At 34.3% G+C, this 22,256-nt stretch overlaps 1 protein-coding gene across 4 annotated transcripts in view; it reads left to right on the top strand.

Moving 5' to 3' along the window:
* SGCG (sarcoglycan gamma) overlaps positions 1-22,256 on the top strand; it is a 101,833-nt gene that overhangs the window by 39,153 nt on the left and 40,424 nt on the right. For 2 of the 4 annotated variants that reach the window (XM_083855637.1, XM_083855639.1), the window contains one exon: positions 12,996-13,193. In XM_083855637.1, coding sequence (XP_083711763.1) covers positions 12,999-13,193 — 195 coding nt within the window. In that variant the 5' untranslated portion in view covers positions 12,996-12,998. Of the gene's footprint in view, positions 1-11,953; positions 11,969-12,995; positions 13,194-22,256 lie in introns of those variants that run through there. The other 2 variants (XM_083855640.1, XM_083855638.1) reach the window with 2 other exon arrangements.

The raw sequence follows: 22,256 nt of genomic DNA, 5'->3' as shown, positions 1-22,256 counted from the left end.
TATAGGTTTTAATCCAAGAAATGGTATACTGATCAAAACCAGTATTTATACAGTTTTCCATGTTCTTCATTTTCTGTGTTTCTTACATTGCATTATTGCTTTGTCACAGTTGCTTAGAAAGAAACTTAGAGATGGTTGCTGCCTAAACAGTTGGAGCCAACATCACCAAAAAAGGCTTCTGCAGTACAAGTCTTTTGATGATGTCCTTATGTGTCTAATACACGTTTAAAATAATTGGGTTTTCCCCTCTGTAAGTAAAAATGAGTAATAAAGTTGTTATGACCAGGATTGCAAAGCAACGGGAACACATCAGAAAAGGGCAGAGGTTTAAAGTATGTAATGAGACACAGTATATGTAGGGAAAGCATTTTGCTTCCCCTGCTACTGAAAAGTGTATTTTGAATCTTTAGTTTAGCTACATGTGACTTGTCAAAACAGTTGTTACTTTCCAGATGTAAGGTCAAATTATTCTATCATATTTTAAAAATATGTATGTGATGAATCACTTGAATTAGGGAGGGAAGACTTGAGGATTAATTTTCATCTCTCGCCTCTACATATAGTTCTTTTCCTTCTATTGTGTATTTTTATTTCAATTAAAAAAAAAAAAAAGAAGCTTCACAAAATAGCAGTATTCTGTGAAGTATATCACCATTTACTACATTAAATCAGTTTTCAAGGCTAAATAAACTGCTTTTTGTGGTCTACAATCAACACAGGAAAGCACCACAAAAGGGACTTATTTTGTGATTGTGCTGAAGTCTACTAAATGATCTGGAAGTATACTTCTCAAAATGTAACAACATTCTACCTGGAAGTAGCACTTTCATAAAAGCAGCAGCAGGAGAAAGAAAAAGAAGAAGAAGTTATGTCAATATGTATGTCTTTATGGACTTAAATAGAGCTATTTGCTTTTGCTCTCACCTCTACCCAGCTCATTAAATACTTTTCCTGCAAACAACATCAAGGATAGGGTTAAAGGGCTTTTGTTAAAAGCTTTCTCAAAACATGACTTGCTTTAGGAACACTGTTTCTCTAAGATGCATTTTGGCCTTGCTGCTGGTAATCATTGTGGTATGACAGGAAAGTTCTTCTATCACACACGTAGAAAATAAAAATAAATTTTTTAGAAGTATTTTTAAACAGAAAAATACACAATTTTTTAAAAAGTATCTAAATTTATTCTCTATCTGGTAAATATACATACAAGATTATGACAGCAGAGATTCTTTCATGATTTGCCTCCATCTGAGGAATTGCTTTAATTTTCTTCACATTTATTTGGAATTTCAAGTCTCGTGTTGTCTCCAGTAAAAGAAAATTGAAGGCCACAAAACAATTCTTATTTGCATTTAATGGCACTTAAGAAATGAAATTTTGTACACAGATTTTCCTAGTTTTTGCTGCAACTCAAATTTACAAGCTACCAGATCCTGTCTGCAAAGTTTAACTTCAGTGTGTGAGAAAGTAAAACTTTGTGGTTGTTTCTTTTCTTGTCATGATAAAGGAGGAATCAAAAGTAATTGAGAGCATCCAAGCTGTACAGTAACAATAACAGAGCAAAGTAACCTAATTTAGAACAACAATTTAAATGGCAATACAAAGACCATGGGATGTATCCATTTTGTCAGATACTCAAACTTCTTCTCTTAATGTCCACAACACCCAGAGATGTGAAAAGTAGCTAAAATTCTGTTTAATCACCTAGGCTAAGAGTAGTACTGCTGACCTAGTAAAAGTTTAAATGTGATGACTTAAGAGGAGTTCTTAGATGTTATTTCCAAATAAGTAGTATGCTAAGTAAGTACTCCTATTTATCAAATGTTTCACACTTGCAAGAAAAAAATCCCCACATTTTAAAATGTAATCTGTTTGTAAAAGCTGTGTAAAATATTACTCTACAAATGGTTGCTGTCTATTGATATTTCATTCTGGTTGAATTCTCTTTCTCTTTCTCTTATTGAACTGACAGAATTAAACTTACTGTTGTTCACCTCAAAGTTGCTGCCCATCCCACACCCTGCTATCTTTTTTGACTTTGCAGTCAAATTTGTGTATGATAAAATAAAGGTCTTCAAGGTAATTAAGGTTTTTTTTTGTATTTAGTTAAAATGTTGTGTGAGATAATGCCCTCATTAGAGGAAAACTCTATCGTAGTACATTCTTTTGGCATGTGAATAATATCTACTTGAATAATATCAATTGGGTCAGAATACCCAATTGAAGCTAGCTAGTACTGAGGTGTGTTATATTTGGCTCAGGAAATTTTTATAAAGCACATGAATAGAGCAAAAGTAACAAGGTCACTGCATTGATGTAGGTACTTTATCAAACATATAAATCTGTACACAACTAGGCCTCATCACTACTTCTGCTTATAGTACAAATTTTTAATTAAGCTTTCACTATTTCTTTGCTGCTTTTAAAGGATTTTTAGACACAATTGAAGGCAACAGCAAATATACACAGGTCCTGTACCCTCATGTCTTTTTATTTCCTCTGTCCATTGCTACTAACTTTAGTTTCATTTTTGCTTCTGATTTAAATTGATGAGCATAAACTGGGCTTGGAGTTTGCCATTTCTCAGTGCTCCTCCCAGATAAAACAGTGACCTCCCAACACAAATTCTGCATTTGTTTCAGAAAATTATTGCTATGTTCATAAAAGTTGTCCTATGTGTTCAAGTACCATTTGTGACCTGCTTCATGATCAAAGGAAGTGAGGACCTGTCCCTCATGTCTTGTGGCTTTTAGTAACATCTAAGAATTTCTTGTGTTGGGACATTCTGAGGTATCACAAGTCAACTTTGGTAGGTGTTAAATTAGCATTTAGACCATAGAGACAGAAACTCTGCTTTGTGATACTTCCTGATTGACTGTGTATGTACCTAGACATACATGAATTGCTGTCTCGAGAGTGACTTTATTTTTTCTCCATGGATTTTAGCAAAAGGGCCAGAGAAGGTAGACTTGAATATCTTCCTCAACAGAAGAAGTGCAGAGTTGGATAAATTCTAATAATCATTTACCACTGATGTTAGAAATTATTAAATACTGTGAATAATATTTTTGGTGATTGATGCTGCACATATGTAACCTGATACTTTATAAGAGTATTTGGGGGTATGTTCGTGCAGTCAGAAGTATTCATTCAGTTCTTTTGTGGGTTAGGGTTTTTTTAATTGATTTGTATTTGTTCTTGAATATTAATACTATATGTTTAAGTACTGGATATACACTGAAGATTTATATGTTGAGTGCCTGAACTGAGATATCAAAAAGAAAATCATAAAGGAGTTCACGGCAATGTTCCCCACTGATAAGGTCTGGGAAATATCTCTATATACCTTTCCATTCTGGAAGATGGCTCTGAAGAAATGTCCCAAATGAGAAAAAAAAAAAATCATTAGAAAATATTTTGGGACAAATCAATAAAATTAATAGTAATGATTTTTCTGTCATCAGGACCAGATGTTACTTGTTCATGTTCAGAAGGCAAAAAGTTCTTCATGTGCCTTTCTGGTAAAAGAAGGAAGATAGCACCAGACATGGCTTCATCTTAATTTTCAGCCCCACTTCTGATATATTTAGGTATTGCTGACTGCTTGATTTTAGCTTTACTATCACAATATATCTCCACTGTCCATTCTTCCAAGAGCTTGAGTGAAGAGTAGAATAGTGATGAGAAACACACATAAATCTTCAAATATTATGCAATTCCTATTAATTTTTATATGCAAACAGGAAGAATTTTGTCATTGTCAGAGAATACCCCCAGGCAGATTATCCCTAACTTCATATTTTGAATAAACAAAAGAGCAGTAATTTCAGTTTAAGCCAAAATGTAACCTTTGTTGTGTTTAGAAATGGTTATAAAGGGATTGTAAAGGAAGAGTCACTTATGAATAAGTAAAATGTAGAATAAGCAAACAGAGACTATCAGATGTTTGCAAGCAATTGGGGAAGAATGTTTTAAGTTACAGCCATTGAACAGAATAATTTCTGATAAGCTTAGAACTTTTAAAGGTATTGTGGACATCTCCATAGTCCATTGTAATGCAGTGTGAAAAACAGCTTTTCTTAAAGAACAAAGGCAATGTCCTAAACCCATGTATTTTCTGTAGCTGTCTCTCAAGTGCTGTAATTCTCTGGACTTGCCAATGATACTGTAAATCTAAGTGAAAGAAGTTTTTCTCTGGAGGACAGTAGAGAGTTTAATGTATAACTGAGAATACAAGAATACTTCTGTAGAGCAGTCCTGGAAATGAACAACAGACTCACATGTCATTTTCTGTCCAGCACTTTCTAGCAGGTCTGGATGTATTGCTTTTGCAGGCACAACAGTTTGGGGTGTAAAAATATGGTGCCAAGAGTAAAAATTTGTATTTCATTAAATGTCTCCATTTGCCAGTCTTGAAATTTCTAGTACAAAATAGAAATATATCTCTAAAGAGCACAATATGCTTTATCTTTGCTAGAAATTTCAAATAATTTTCTCTTTGGAGTTTTTAATAAAACATTTTATATTACCAATGAGGAATTATTCCATTTTATAAAAGCAAGAAGTTTTTTGTAAGAAGAAGATTTGAAATTGTATAACACACGCCATTCTTGCTCTCCACAGAGGGATTTTATAATCTTAGTAATTTCCTCAAGTATTACTGACTTCCTTGGGTAGGAAGATACACAGCAAGATGTTGCTAAGTCTTGGTCTGAGTAAATACACGGTTTTAATTGTGATGTTTAACTTCTGATTTCAACTGGCTTTTGTCTTGCCTGACTTAATTAAATGCATTATTAATTAGTAATAATAAAAGATTGGATGTCTGGAATAGATCACATAAGAAAACGCAATTTATATACTGTAGTCTGTAGCCATCACATCCTTGTTTGGTATTAGATTTTGTGTATATGAAATTTTACAAAATTCTGTAATTTGATGTTTTATTCAGAATTTTGGTCCCCAAGTTACTTGCTAATGACCTTCAGAATTCAATTCCAAACTTTTGCAGTAATTAACTATAACAAGGACTGAATGGAAAGGTTTTATCTGCACACAGTGTAATGTGCACATCTCTTCTGAATAAAGAAATAATTTAGCTGTCACTGAATGAAAGAACTAAAATGCTAGTGAACAAAAACCACCTGTGGTAGATTATAGCGAAAGTTCTCTAAATTTGACAGCCACCTTCTCTTCATTTCTCTCCTTGAAGTGTCAGATTATAGGTGGATTGCTTTGTAAACCTTTATTGCTTGCAAGGAATGACAACCCCAAGGGAAACTTTCCACTCTCACCTGAAGAAAAGCCCTTTGACACCTGGAAGGTACAAATGATCAGAATAAGATAGGATGGAGTATTAGGTAATTTTATAATTATTTCAAACTATCATTTTATAAATTAGAGTTGGAAAATGTATTAAATCCTCAAGACATCCCTGTGTGCTTAATTTTATTTTGTCCTTCTTAGTGAGAAAGCCCTTTATACAGGAGACTAGTAGCATGCAGTTCTTATTTTTCATAAAGACAGGATTTTTATTAAACTATGAGGAGACAAAGAGTGACTCTCTTAGCCTTTCCACAAGAGCAAGATGGCTCTCAGCATTCCTTGCATATGAATATTTTCCTTTCTTCCACCTGTCTCAAGACAGGTGCTACAGATCTTATGCTAGTTGTTTAAAGACTTGCCCATACAAACACAGGCAGTTAAAGTTCATACCTAGCTTAGTTATAAACACTTTCTTAAATGCACAATTAAAGAAAAAGAAGGATCTAGGGAAATGAATCTACTCTGGTTTCTGCTTCAAAGAGAGAAACCTCACAGCCAGAAGACTACAACAATTTCTGTTCTGATATTCATGACGGTACATTATTTATCTGGTGTACTCTCAGTCCTTCATGGAAAAAATAAATCATGTTGAAGAGCAGCTGCTATGGGGGAAAAGTGTATTGGACTTCAGAGGGCAAAATTTCCCAATTAGGTTCATTGAAGCAAATTGTTCACTATCACATTTTTATCCTCTACTCAAGGCCCATGAGATACCTTCTTCTCAAAGGGGTCGGAGAATTAAAAACTGTTCTAGTAAGATGAGATTAGTTACCTGTTGCGGGTTTGACGTTTTAAAATGTCTTTGTGGTAACAAACCCTATTGAAAAACACTGAATGACATTCAACAGGACAAGGCAGTGTTTTACACACTGAAACTATAAGAGTTCATCATACAAAGCACAGTAAGTAAGGAAACACTTAAATGATCTTGACACCATTAATGGCTCTCAGTCTTTAATTGTTAAGAGAAAACAATGACTGTACAGAACTCTCTTTTCTCTCTTCTTAAAGGATTGTTTCTAAAATCTGGAATACTAATGAGATCTCCACAGGGTTTAAACAGTAACCTCACCTGCATCATCATTCAATCATTTCTACATCAGTTATTTTAAGTTCATTGTGGTTTTGTTTGTCAACTAAGACAGAGTAAAATATATGTTGAAAAACCCAGAAAAGTAATAATTGTGAGATTTTAATTTTCCTATTGTGGTATTCAAGGTCACTAAGCTGTAATAGTGACTGAATTTCAGGGAGAAAAGGTTCACTTTTTTTTAATTAAAACAATTTCAGGCATTTTACATAAAAGATAGGAGATGTCTCCTATTACAAATTAGCTACTTCTTCAAATGCTCATAATGTAAAAATTTTAAATAATTTACAAAAAGGTCTCTGTGATATTTTTGTGTGGTCTTTTAATTCTGGTGGGAATAACGCGATTTTTTTTTCTTATCTGATTCATGTTTTTGGAATTTTTAAAGGAGGAAAGCAAATTAAATTGAAAGATAGAAAACAAGGTTTAAAATAATTTACTGTAAATGAGATTCAAGAGTAAACATATTAGACAAAGAATATTTTATATATCATATTATATTAATATGTTCTAATAGCAAGATGGCATATATTTATATAATATTAATAATTATGACATTAATATTTATATATTCTTGTTCTGTCAGTGACTGCCTTTCAGCTCTACTTAAAATGTGCGAAGCTGTTGATTGTGACCGTGTCATAGTTATTATGCAAATGTGCAGTGCAGGGTATGCAAACAGTTAACTAGGCCATATAAGTTTCTTTACTCGTTTCCACAAATTGTGCTTCAGGTTTCCACAAATTTTACTCTTTTCAGCTGATGACACTAGTTTACAATTCAAACTGTAATATGCTATATAACACAAGAATTTCAACAAAGCAAAGTTGGGCAAGATTAAATACAATATGATGGAAGGGCTGAAAGTAATTACAAAATTTTCACCTAATCATAAGAGTTTGATTTTTCCCTGCCTCTCTGTTTTTGTCCTGCAAGCTTTTCCATATGGATTCCAAAGGTTTCTCATCTTTTTCTCTGAAGAACAGGATTGCCTCAACTGTCTTTCACCTTTCAGGAAAATACTCCAACAGCACCTCTTTCCTGTTGGTTAATCTTTGGACTGCTTCTGTGTTCACAAAGACAAAAGTGTGCGTGCCTGAATGCACTGAAGTGTTAAGTCTTGGTGTATTTCTGATGTTCATACTATAATAATACCCATCTAGCCCAGTACAACATACTCAAAAAATGAACATAATATTCCATGAAGGTAGTGTATTCAAGTCATAAAAGTAATTCTCACTTGCCTCAGCTGACACATTATTTAATTTCAGTTTACAGTTTGTATACAATGGCACAAGAATTTCGTTTAAGAGGATGAAATGGTGTTTTCACTGTACTGTTTTTGTTTAGCACTACCACCTCTTTCATGCCCCCACATACTGCGAATTTTCTTGCATGTGAATGAATATACTTCATGTGAGGAGGTGTCGTGGTTTAGCAATGGTGTTCTCCAATTCAGTATTCCTATTAAAACCATGCCACCATTTGATCCACCTCTCCTCCAATTGGCAGCACAAAAGGCAAGGATCATGGGTTGTGATAAGAACAGTTTGCTGGAAACAGCAATGAGATAAGAAAACAAACAGTAACAGCAACAATATTAACAAAACAAGATATAGCACAAAGAAATGACTTGCACAGAAAGCCCGCAACAATAAAAAAATACCATTCAGTTCTTCTCAAACGCGTTTTCTTACACTGAAAGGAATGTCCTTTTTCTCAGAAGCCAGAGTCCCTTCTCCCCCACCCTGGCACCAGAACAAGAGAGAAGAGTAGATGTGCTGATGATTGTTCATGAAGAAGAACATGCATAGTACAAGCACCAGTGATGCAAATTTCATTGTGAAACCTCACCAGTTCTTCTGAACTCTGATTTGAAAAGGTTTTATTGAATGCTAAGCTTTTTGTCTCTTTGCTGAAAATATAAAGTGCTAATAATTACATAATTAGTAGTGGAATTATATCTCATTCTTAGTATTAACCAACTAAGTAATTCTGTATTTAAATTATGTTTTCTAATTGTATGTTATTAACAGTTGCTTTATGACAAGATGACAAAGCACTTGAGTAACAATTCTGAACTATGTATAAAGGGGAATTTTATTTACATGAAAATAACAGCCATTTATGAACAAAACCAATGAAAACATATTTTTACATATTGAAATATCCTGAGATTACTTATTTTAATCGAATTAGTATTCCATCTTCAGTATTTCCTACAGGTAAGTCATTCTTGAAAAAGGTACAAATCACATGCTTTTACTCAGGCTTGCTTTTCTAAGCAGGCAAAAGGGTAAGTTTTCAACTTGTTTTTTAAAAACATAGCTATCTTAAGTGAGTATTTCAGAGCTGTCAGAATAGCTTTTTGAACTTGGTGCCCGAATTAACCTCATTCCAACAGTAACATTAGTGATAGACAGTTTTTCAATGTCTTTCATTAATCAATATTAATATAGAAATCTCCTGGACCTCAGAATCACTCAAATGACAGAGACCAGTTTCTAAGTCTTGCATGGAAAAAGGTGCACTAGAGCTAGGGAAATGTTCTGTCATGGTTTTATATTTTTAGAGGACAATTATGTGTGAAGAACATGCAGATCTTTTATGGGCAGCTCATACGTATTGCTACAGGCATGAATTTCATACCTTACATGCAACACATACAATGTCTGAACATAGAGGAAATCTCACGAGGTCAAAAAGATGCAGTGTTTCTAGTTGTTCATGAGTTTGATCTATCATTTAAAATCTGTGAAAAGTCTTTTGGCAGCTAATTAGTTTAAATCAGCAAAGAGGTAGGAAGTAATTGGATTTAAATGGATCCCAGTAAAATAGATGATGTCAATTAGAAAATTCTTCTAAATAACAAACTATTGTGATAAAGCTCAATCTGGTGAATTACAGCCAAATTTACAAAAATCCATAAGAAATGTGCTGATTGTGTTGGCCCTTGAGTAGGAACACCTAGAAATTCCACTTCCAATTAAGTAGTTTATTTGTACTAGTTTGTTTATTGTGCTACTCCTGACCTGATGCAAAGAAGATATTTTCATGGCCCATTTGAAAGATGTAAGAATTTTCATTCTGAAACTCAATTGCCATGTTTTCTGCACTGTAGATTTTCGGTATTTCTTACTCTTAGTCACTGTGTGCTGCTTCCTTGTAAAATAATACAAAGATAGTGTTTACCAAAGTCATTGTGCACTCTGCAGGTTTCTTGCTTCTCCAACTAACTTGTGTAGATCCAAGTGTCTAAGTCACCACTTCCTTCTTAGTGTCTCTTTAGAATGCTCCTACACAACCAGTTTCATGGTTATTCCATTTACAAATAGCATTTCTCATCATAGTACTAAATGCCTGTTGTTCTTCCTCTGTGAGTCTATCTTGAATCTTGCAAGATTTCACAACACAACTACGAGGTCTGCCTGTCTAAGGCTTTCCTTTCAGCATACTTTTGTAAAACATACCAGACTTATAAAAAGATTTCTCTCTGACTTTTCCAGACAGGTCTGAGATTATTTTCCTATATGATTTCAGCTCATCAATAATACACAAGTCGGTAATATGGAAAGTTGTTTCTCCCAAAAGAAACAGTCCAACAGTATCAGTTCTGAAAGGATTTCCACTGTAATATGTAATAGTAGAACACTAATTCTCTTTAAAATCATGAAATATTATGTTAGGGAGAAAAACTAAATCCTTCTCAAAGCATTTAGTTGTCTAGGCCAGTATTGCCTATTTACTATGACCAAAGCAATTTTTGGCAGTATTAATAATGTTCAGAAACAACAGAACTGTTTTCTGTCAGGAAAAAATAACTCATGCAGGGTACAATGCTGTGCTGGGAGATGTCCCCTGTGGAATTTCTGAAGGGCTGAAAACAATCACAAAACCCACAGGCTTTTTTGCTGAAATGCATAATGGATTTTGACCTCACCTCATTAAACAGCAGTACATAATAAATTATGTATAAAACCCTCAGCTCACAAAATAAACATTTTTCAACAGGGTGAAAATGGAACAGAGAAGAACAGGAATCAGAAAAATCCTATCTTGTTAAATTACATGCTTTTGGAAATCATTCTGGTTGAAATGCCTACAACATATCAGCATACACATATGAGAAAGTCATCCCAGGCTCTCTCTCTTCTGATGGATGTCTAAAATTCACATCTAACATAAGTCAGATGAATAATTCCCAGCAGGGAGACCTATCTCCATTAGCCATAAAAGGAGTCCAGGTTGACTGGCTCAGATATTCAGGGCTAAATTGATCATATCTAACGTTATGAGATGAATTCCAACTTCAGAGACCACTGTAATGAGGCTGCATAAGAACATGAAGATGTGACAATTAATTAACTCTTTGGTCTCTACTGCAAAACTTACCTTGCAGGTGTAGGGAACAGCAACAAAAGGAACAGGCAAAGCAGTCTGCCTTGGGAAGGGAGCATAGAAGGAATGCAAACAAATTCACATGTGAGTACTCACCACACAGAAACCAGCAACACCCTGACTGCTCACCCTTGTCCAGGAGGACCAGAAGGGATCCTTTCACCCCCACCACCCCTGCAAGTGACACGAGGTTATATAGGATAACCTCAGAGTCCCAGCCATGCCTCTCCTGGCTACTGCAAATATTAACCATATCCTGGCCAGAACCAGGACATAGTTGCACTACTCATGGGCAAGAGCTGCACAGCTTATTTCTTGGGGTTTGTCTCTGGTTCTTACCAGATAAGAGTTACTGCATTCTGTGCTGTAAGTTACGTGTTGAGAACAAATCTGTGTGAAAGTAAGGGTAAAAGTTTGTCTAAGTATCATATGGAACCCGTTGTTTGTATAAATGTCCCAATATCTCATGGCAGCACATGGTAACAGAGAGTCCAGATAAGGGGCAACATTTGTCTAAGTGATATGGTTCACTATGCAATAACTAGAAAACAGAAAAAAAAATAGTATCAAATTTAAACAGCATTCTGTAGTCAGTACTATGTGCTTGAATAACACACAAAACTGAAATATATAATCTGGTATTTTTAAACAAACATAGTTCATGTGGGAAATATTAAGTAATGTCTTGTAAATCTTGTAAATGTTTTGCACTGATATTAAGACAAGCTATTTCAGAATCTATAACTCGTCAGTAATAAATTGTTATACTATTTTCAACAATGAAAATATTTATATACAGTCTATGAACAACTGAGACTGATAGCAGAAAAAACATATTATGCTTACATAATGTCTGTAAGCAAAGTTACATTTTGAACTGCCAATTACTTGGTCTAATTTTTGAATATAAATAAACAAGAATTTTTTTTTGTTTTGTTTTGTTTTTTTGTTGAAGTGCAGAAATAAGATGACTACTGCGTGTATACAAGGGCTGATGCATGGGTTTCTGTTCAATTATAAACCATTATGGCATTCTCTGTCTTGCTAGGAAGCTACAGGAACAAAAGATGACATCTTTCTAAAGATGAGGGTTAGAGCTGAGAGCCACAAGCATGTTACAGACACAGGATGGCTCTGCAGGAAACTTGAACAGAGGCAAGGATGTCATTTGATCATGTTTTGAAAGCTGTGTGACCAGAGCATGGTGATCTCATTTATAGGAGGAAATTCAGAATTGAGAGTAGACCTTGTGTGAAACCTTTCTGAAGGCACTCTCATTTGGGAGCATTATATTATATGAAAGTGGACCACGTTTTGGATGTAAGATGCCTCTGGACATACCTGGCTCATTGGAAGGGCTTGAATTAACAATACCTATTTTGTTTCTGACATCCATGATTGGGTTGGTATTTTTTTGCTTTATCTCATTGCAAATGAGAAAGATATTGCCCACTGTTGTTCTTTATAAGTAGCTTCAGCTGCTGAGTTTTTATTCTTTTGGCCAAGATTGCAGGCTTTAATGAATGGTTTGAATTGTTGGTGATCTCTGTGCTGTAAAAGTGGAAGTTAGGGAGTATTCTCATGTTTTAAGGAAGTGCAACCTTGTAAGATTCCTTTAAATTCAAATTATGCTTCTTTAAGAACTATAGTATAAGATGAAGTTGTTTAAACCCAGTAGGCAATGTTTTTAATGTTGATATCTCTTTAAATGTGAATAGCTGATTAATTGAGAAATCATTATTTCCTTTACATCGTGAAGAATAATTTCATTTCTTTACATACATATTCTGAAACCTAATATATATTAGGATTCCAACCGATACATACTTGTGAGCTGTAGATTATGATGTGATCGCATGAAATAGTTTATATGGAAGAATTAGAGTATTATGACAAATGGGACAGAAGGTTTTGCCATTCTTTATAGGATGAAATAAATTTAAGCCTCCTGAAAGCAGAAGTTAATGCAGTTCATGTATTAAAACATCACTTTGCATGTATCAAAAACTAAGATGTAAGTTGAACGAGGCATGATGAAAATGCTTTCCAGATAAAACTTCATAAGAGTTTCTGGTTCCTAGCCATTACAATATATCTTCATATTTTCCTTGGAGTTTTGTATAAGTATTGTCACGTAAATTAAGCAACTCAGCAGTTCCTTTTCTCTTTTTCCTTTACATAGCAGATGGTACGTGAACAATACACGACAACGACACCAGGCACGAGCCTAGAGAGGCCGAAGAATGAATATATCTACAAAATTGGAATTTATGGCTGGAGAAAGCGTTGTCTCTACCTGTTTGTTCTCCTCCTGCTTATCATCCTAGTTGTGAATTTTTCTTTGACAATATGGATTCTGAAAGTGATGTGGTTTTCCCCAGTAAGTGTCTTCTTCAATTTTCCATTGTTGTCTTCTTCTCCCTGCCTCATCACTTCACTTATTTTGTATGTACACCAGCTTCTCTGTAGGTAATAGATGGTTCTTTCTTCTTTCTTTTCAACTGTGATTTGCACTTTGGCTGAAACCATGTTAGAAAAATGTATTTTTGAATCTACTTCCTCATATGTAATTTCTGCATTAATAATAATTTTTGAAATGCTGAGCTTGGTGGTTCTTTAGATTGCAGTGAATTCTAACTCTTCTAAGAGAATATATTTCAGTGTTGTCTCATAGTCTCTGTTTAGTTGATATTTTATAAATGTGTTTACTGCAATTTTATCTCATACAGAATTCTTTAGTTAAAATATTGCAGACAGTTGCTGTTTTTTTAGCTTCTTTCTCCTATTTATCAGCATCTAAAATGTAACAACTTATTTGCCCAATTAATTACAGCTTGGATGTAATTATCACTACTCAGTGCTTGAGGCTAAACAGCTATATAATTCAGAAGTAAATATAATAACTTTCCACTGTCATATATATTTTATTATTTATAACATAATTTTGCATATAGTAGATTAAAGGGTAAGTTTCAGAAGTCTGCAAGGTACAGCTTTAGTCAGAATGCAATAAAATGCATCAGTGAATATTGAAGCTAAGCTGATTTGCTCCTAACATGCATTTGTGATACAAAGATGATTTGAATAGACTTGTTAGAAGAAAAACTCTAATAATAAATTACTACAGCTCTGCCCTGGCTACTGAAGAAAGTTTGTGTTATCTATTCTTATTACACCTCCGTCACTAAGTGAAGATCACTTTATCTTAATATAAATATTTCTATACTCACTAAAAAGAAAATATATTAATTTTAAGTCCTACTTACTAATACAGTTTTTAGTGCTTGAATTCCTGTGAAGGGTCTTCCCCTACATGAATTCTTTACAACACTGTTACTGTCATACAGATTACAGTGCCAAACATCTTAGATCACATATAATTTTTCTCTTATGCAGCTCACATGCAAGATGTGCTTTTAGTGTCTGCGTGTCATAAATCACAGAGAACATGAAAAATGAATAATTGTTTTCTGTGTGGCTCAGGGTTCCATTTTTGAGGAGTTTTAAAAAATATTTTATGTTGATTTGATTTCTGCATATGAGCCTGGGTATTTCTTCTCTGACACAAGTGAGGACTAAAAGAATAATATTAGAATGTCTATCTGCTTGTTGTTCCTGTTTGGAAAGTGCCAAGTGCCTTGATCTGCTGAGAGACAGTGTCCTTCTGCTTTTGCAACAAGAGCAGTGGAGTAGTAACAGCTCTAGCAGTGCTGGTTTACATCCTTTCACAGAGTGTGCTGTGAATGCTGCAATTACAAGGAATTTCCTAATTCTGTGTTAAAGAATCTGTGTGCCTGACACGCCTTGGATAGTGACTTAACTGTAATGCCTTCATTAATTTGGGATAATTTTAAGGAAATACTGAAATTCAGATAAATATCAACTGTAAATACATCTGTGCAAAGTGCATATGTATATCACAATCCTCAGCAAAAGTACATGTGACATCATTAAAAACAGAGAACTTTTCTTACTGGGTGTTGTTTTAATAGACTACATCTCTCAAGACAAGAAGTAACTCTTGGGATACCAGAAATATCACCCAGGGAATCACAGAGAAGCACCGCTAGCCACTGAGTCTAAGAAAGATGTTTAGTGCATGTTCAAAATCTGGAAGTATAATTGAAGCATCACAGTCCTTTCCTGTGTTTAAGGAAACACCAGTTGTGGAGAATTAGTGTAACAGTCATAAGAAATTACCAATAATACCATAAAATCCTTTGCATGATGGCATTAAGCATTTCTGCCTCCAAGTATTTGGTTTGTTTGAAAATATAAGTATCAATATAGTGTGAGAATTAGATTTTTATGATTCATGAGTTCCAAGCTTGACAGGTATTTGCTGTTTAGCAAATGAGTTGATTCATGTATATCACACTTACCCAATTAAGCATTCCCATGATTGGAAATAGTTTAAAATATCCTATGCAATTATCAGTTATTTGGCAAATACTAATCTGTCAACTGTGATAACACTTATATTTGTTAGTTGTATTCTAGCTGTATTGTGTAGAGACTATAGGACTTACTAATATCCATGATAGATATTGTATTTTTAGCTAAAATCATTAGGATCACTCTTAAAAATATCACTCTTAAATATTGAGAGCCAATAAGATATTAACAGCTTTTTTTTCTCTGTAAAATAATACAAGAAACAAGTTGTATACTCACTAAGGTTGATAAACACATTTAGAAATAAACATTGCAAACATTTTAAAATATGTTTTTCTAGTAGAGAGTTTATGCTGAAGGAAAACTTTAAACATAACATGACTGCAGTATATAATTTTATTAGGAAAACAGTTTTGCAGTAATAGGGGCGTTGGTGCTTTAGCAATTGATTGACATGGTTCTGTAGCACAGCCCTTTCATAAGCCCACTCAGAGTTGACAGACTGGTTCTTTAGACATCAAAGTTTCTTTTGTTGTATAAGAAGTGTTCTCTTTTTCTATAAAGCATTCTTGACTCTTCCATTAAGTAATAATTTTCAGTATACAAAAATCACATGCTCTGTCTATTCAAACATGCAGATTAAAATAATAATGAAATTATGAACAGAGCCTGAAGAAGCTCTGGCATTGAATTAATCCATGCACACATGTCCTGCCTTAACTCCCATAAAACCAGACAGTGTGATAAATACTAGCAAAGAAGCTAAGCTGATAAAGGAGAACATGAACCAGACATAGATACGCTGCAAGATGAATAAATTTTGATCTTGTAAGAATTTAGAATGATGAAAGACACAAACTTTTCTAAGCTCTATTGTTTGAGAGGCCTTTGGCATCAAATGTAGATGACTAAATTGAACAGAATTTCATTGTTTCACTTCATTTCATTTCATAAAAGCTAGACTAAAAGAGAACAACCTGAACAGAGAATATATCCCTTTTCTCATGGAGCCCCAATTAAAAACATATGGGCATCTCCAAATTGTGCACATTATTTCAAAGGTATCAGCCATGTCTCATTCTTTTTTTTCCTTTTCTCTCTTGAAGTTCAGAGGGACAGGGTCTCACATTTTTTGTGGGGATGAGCAAAGAAACCTGTGAAGTCATTATGTTCAGGTGTTTCAGAGAAGATGTTCAAATAATTATACCTTGAGCTTGGTGAATGAGGTGAAGTAGATTAATTTGAAAACCAGCATTATTTTTGCACTAAAATCAGTTTGAAAGAAGGTTGGGTTTTTTTCCCCTGGACTACATATCACATTTTGCATGCAATGGAAATTTCAGATTGTGTTTTTAATATAATGAGGCTCTCTGAGCTCTAAAGAGGACTGCTAGTTTTCTGTAATGTAATAGTAATTTGTTGATAGTTCATTTAGTAAGATAAGTTGAAAAACAACTTATATATAATCTTACCATATATATGTATTAGTTGGCTGATAACGGTACTGCTCTAAATACATGAATACAATATTAATACAATAAAATTAATTAATTAATACAATAAAAACCATTATTTTGTAATAAAATACTTGTATAAACAACTATTTAAGCACTTGATAAACTCAAGCACTGAAGATGGAGGGCATTACTGAAAGAAATATAGAAATATGAAACTAGGAATGTAATGAATTAAGAAAGCAAAATTTTAATTGAAAATCAGTTAACACTTTCTGACAGTGAGACTTCACAGACTGTGTAATAGCATGCCTTATTAAATTGGAGATGCTCAATCATTTGGAACACCTAAAATCAGAGCAGACAGCAATGAAAATGTACAGTAAAGAACACTTACAGCAAGAGTTCTCCCTCACTAAAGACATATATTAGTGAACTTGTACAGCCTTTCCATGCATTTAGTGATTAAGAGTAGATGCTCCATGGAATTAGTTGCCATTTTGAGAATGTTGTATTACCTTAATACTCAAATGAAATAAATTATTGAATTTTGCACAAATTCTCACCCAAATTTCCGTGTCAGAGCATGAACATTCCATAGTTTCTCTTCTGAATAATCCTAAATAGCTGAATTTTGCAACTTTTCTATTAAGTTAAATACAATTTGCCTCCAATCAGGCTACAGTTGTTCCCATTTTCTCTATCAGACAAATATTTAAATATTTTATGCAAAGAGTAATAATTGAATAGAAAGAGACTGAGATACCGCAGAAAGCTGTTGCCAAAGACTTTTCAGTAGTGATGTGTATTTTCATTTAAATGTATTTTCTTAAAGCATTTGATTATTCTGAATTATAATTTGAATCAAATCATGGGTATGTAAAAGGGTGTGGAGGAACACTTGTTTTAAGTGTACTGTTGTAATAATTTATAATATTAATAAAGAGTTATAAAAAATCTGAGTACATACAGTGGATTAGAGTGTACATGCAAGTTTAATAACTGGATTTAAGAAAACCCTTTTCACAATCTTTACAAATAAAAGGAAAATATTTAGTTCCATTTCTTTATCTAAGTTGTACAATTACAAACATTAATGTAATAAAATTAACTACCCAACTTATAAAAACCTAATTCCTGAATAAATACATATAGCAGTGGGAGTAGCAGTCTAATTCTTCATAGTCTGTGTTTTTTAACATGAGAGATGTAATGCCAGATGTAGTGGCATTTTTTTAATATCTGTGCAGTACAGAACCAAAGACAGAATTTGGTCCTTGCCAATAAAGGAAATGAAGCTAAAACTGAATCTGTTTTGAGAATATATTCTTTCCTCTTGAGTAACACCTGTTTTAATTAATACTTTAAGTAAGGAAGCTGGTTATTCTGTATATGAGGACAAAGATAAAAGAGGACCTGAAAATATCTTGAAGGTATGCATCTTAAATATGAGTCTTATTTTATGAAAAAAATGTTATAAAAATAAGCAAACATCAGTTGATAATTTGCATAATTCATACCTGCTTTCTTACAAATCTTTTGAATTCCTAGTGGCCATCTACTTTTCTCAGTCTCAAAATATTACCTATCCACTTCTCAGTCTGGTCTGCAAGTGGTGGTTTGGTTTGTATCCAGCCCTAAGCCAGGTGAGACCAACTTCTCTAGCAGGAGTGCTTGCTGTTGCTGAGGGCTCTGATTTGACCAAAGTCTTTGGCTGAAATGACTCCACTGTTATCTAAGCAGATGAGTCAGATAACCTCTGTCTGAGCCCAGCAAATAGAGTCCTTGCAACTGAAAATGAGAGGAGGCATCAGTAATGTTATTACACCAAGCACGTACTTAGCTCCGAAATTGATATTGTAAGTCAAACAGAGAGTTTCATCAGATTCATTACCAATTCTGTTTTGCTGATTGCTCTTTAACAATCTCTACCCACAGTCCTATTATCTCAATGAAACAGTACACTTGTTTGCAAAGCAAGTTCTCTAAGTAGTAATTGCTGCAAGAAGTACTGCAGTGCAAGCTGGATCTATAAAGGCATTAATTGAAATAGCTTTGGGGCACAAGTGATGTCTTGGTCTGAACTTGCCAAGGTCTTCCCCTCATCTGGCCTAGGAGGAGGATGTAAGGATCTTACAAGAAAGAAAAGGATTTAACTGAGTGGAAATGCTGCATCCTTTCTGCTCTGAAGTTAATACCATTACTGATTTCGTTCAGCCACTACAGCGTGTGTGGACTTTTAATATATGGAAAGGTTGAATATTCAGGGAGCAGATACTGCAAATCAAACATGCTTTTAACTTCTGAGACAGAAGCTACTTAATTTGAATTGAATGTGTGTTAAAACTAATATTGGAATCAACTTCAAGAATTTTTTTGGTGTAACCATGTTAACATTTGGGCCAGTCTGTCTTTCTAGTTTTTGCTCTCTCCCCTGAAGGAGAAAATACACATCTTCCCTTGTAGCTATTAGCTGATACACAGAGCAGAAGTACAATTTCTCTTATTCAGAGGAGTCTGAGGACTGCACTTGAGTCTAATGCTGAAAAGGTGCAGAAACAGTGATGATGTGATATGATATAGTATGACATGATATGGAGAGTGATTGACCAAATATAGTGGCCAAAGTGTATCAGTTTCAGTTTTGGTAGGAAAAGCTGTAGTTATTGATTGAATTTAGGTGACTAGAAATACTCATTTTTAAACTGAATGAATGTTCCCCATACCTCATGGTCATTCCCAAGGGCCACATCCCTACAGAAGCAGACCTACATTGTCATATTCATGGGACATAAATCCCAAATAAATCACCTGATGCTGTTTTGCTTCCATATGCCATAGACAGCATGAGGCTGTCACTGTGAGAGCAACTCACTCTGAGTGCAAGAGCTGTAGAGCTGCATCTGCTTATTTTCCACTCCTAGTAGTCTGGAGTGTGTATTTAGAGTTGTAAGAGAATGATGACACATCCAAGATGGTCCTCCCATCCAGATTTTCCACAACAAAATGCATCTTACCTAGGATTCTGCAGTAGCTGGATGTCAAATGTCTTTTAGTCTAGGATTTCTCAATCAAGGAGTCTTTTGATGAGATTTTATGAGGATTCAGAGACTGAATTTTTTTGGTAGAAGGTTTTGTCTCTGTTTCTCCAAGCACTTACCTGCTTGGGAGCATTTTCAAATTATGAAAAAATGCTTCTACTGCAGTTGAAGACATCCTGTTGCTGCAGTTAGAATAAGTCAAGCAGTTCTGAAATGAAAACTGGTCACACCTTTGTGAACACTAATGCTAAGTTACATCTTTGGTGCATAAGTTTGGCGGCTGCCAGCAGTTTCCACGCTAGTCAACTCCTTGCGGCAATGAAACGTGATTGCTGTCTACAGAGAAGCCCTTTCATCCTTCCCTGCTGTACAGCTGTGTCCCTGCCTTGCTGAAGGCTTAGGGTAATTACAAAATGTGAGTCTCAGCTGTATCTGTAGGTACAACAGTGTGTTACAGCTCAGGGCCAGCAAACTCAAGCAGTGACAGTCAGCAGCATCAGGATAACCAGAATCCAGATTTGTCATACATCTCCTGTGTTTGATTAAGCACTTTTTTTTTTCCCCACCCTAAGCAATAACTTGTTATACAACTGCATTAAAGTCCACATCTGATACTGGACCCCTTTCCTCAAATCAGTAGAAATATTTTTATTTAATTATTTGGATAGGAACAGAATCAAATCCTTGAAACAGCATCAAGTTGGTTCATCTCTAAGGAAGCTGCAGTAAATAGCAGTTGGTAATGTGAGAAGAAGGGTAGTTGTTGAGAGAACATTATGTGTAACTACTATGCTCTGCCTTTTCATGGAACTTACCACTGGATCTCAATGCATTGGGGTGGTTGTTTATTCTAAATCTCTCTCTTTTATATTCCATGTAACTTTAATTTGCCAGTTATAAAAGGGGCATAATAGAATTCCCCTATCTCACTGTACTGCATAACTCAGTACTTTTACTATCTTAAGGTGCTCAAATATCGTGGTACTAAGAACATAATAATTGTTTGCAGTCACAAAGGCAATAGAAGTGAGGATCATTATATAAAATCCACGTTTTTATTATTTGTGTGGATGTTACAAAGTGTATGTTAGTTCTTACAGATAGTCAATTATGCACATAACCCAAATCTAAATTTCCCTGGGTTTGCACTTCCCAAGTGGTCAGTGAGATGGATAATGAGGCTCTAAGGCAAATATGTGAGAATGTGAGCTTTGTGTCAATGATTAAATTAAATATCTGATGAAGAAAATACAGCATACTGGAGGACATCCTTGTATGAAGTACTCCTGAGGGATATGACTGGATTTACTGAAAAAATAGGAACTTTTAGATAAGTTAAAAGTGCTGAGTTTTATAATGTGACATCCTATTCTGTATGTTAAAGTAATTTCTTTGTCTGTATAGCATTTTCACAATAATCATTGCTGGGAAACCTAAGTCCAAAGAGGGTGCTGACTAATGAGTAAATTGCAAAAATTTTTTTCCACATCATTTTTTTTTCCTCCCTCTACTAAAAATTTCTTCCTGCCAAAGCCAGGACAGAGATTGGCACCCAGAAGCTTTTTTTTATTTTCCCCATTCTGCTTCAGAGCAAAAACTAATTGCTACTTCTTCCTCTGCCTTCTTAAATTTCAGATTGGTCAATATCATTTTTTGTACTTATTCTATAATATACTAGTTATTTAGTTCTTCATATTCCATAAAAATATGCAAACTCTGTTTAATCCTGATAGCTAATAATAACCTGAGAGCAAATAATCAGACCCTAAATTTGGTTAATAAGAGGTATTTGTTGGTGGCATTTCTTTAGAATATCCTGATATTTCACATCAGACTTTTCAAAAGTGTTTGTCTTAAAGCCTGTGTGTCTTTGTAATGTTGTAGCGTTGCAGGTTAGAAAAAAAATGTCCGTAGTCTTCACTAAAAAAACATATTTCAACACAGTCAGTGCTGGCTAGAAATTGTCATAATAAAACTTGTCATAGGTATTATTTCAGTTTTGCCCTATGGGACATATAACTATATACTGGGTACTTTTTAAAAGCTTTGCAATAGTTTAGAATTTGGAAACTATATCTGTTTTCACTGAGAAAAGTCAGTACATTATATATTTCAAAGCAGTAAAATATTTGACCCTGAAAAACGGATTCCATAAATAGCTGTTCTAAAATCCTCTTTCCTGAAGCAAATCTTGCTGAGGTAGAATTGTGGTTGTACTCTCCAGTGGAGTGAATAAATTTCTTACCTTATGGAATTTAGGCAAAACTTGTTTCTGTCTTTGTCTCCTTTCAGGCCTGCTAAAAATAGCTATGATTTTTCATTGAAGGTTGATTTGATATGTTATTTAGCATTACATATATTCATGTATAATCTGATTAGTCAGAACATATATTTGAAAGCAATTACCATCTCTTCAATTATAACTTTTATGAGTTGCAAGCATAATTCATTAGATGAAGAATTCATTGATGTATAATTGGTGGCCTGTTATGTATCTCTTCTGCTTCCATGGAGAATTACCTGAAAACTGGAGTGAAAAAACTTTTTTTGGGT

The sequence above is a fragment of the Zosterops lateralis genome, assembly GCF_965231275.1.
Source record: "Zosterops lateralis genome assembly, chromosome: 2".
Lineage (NCBI taxonomy): Eukaryota > Metazoa > Chordata > Aves > Passeriformes > Zosteropidae > Zosterops > Zosterops lateralis.
The sequence above is the reverse complement of the archived record's forward strand: the minus strand, read 5'-3'. Positions and strand labels throughout refer to the sequence as shown.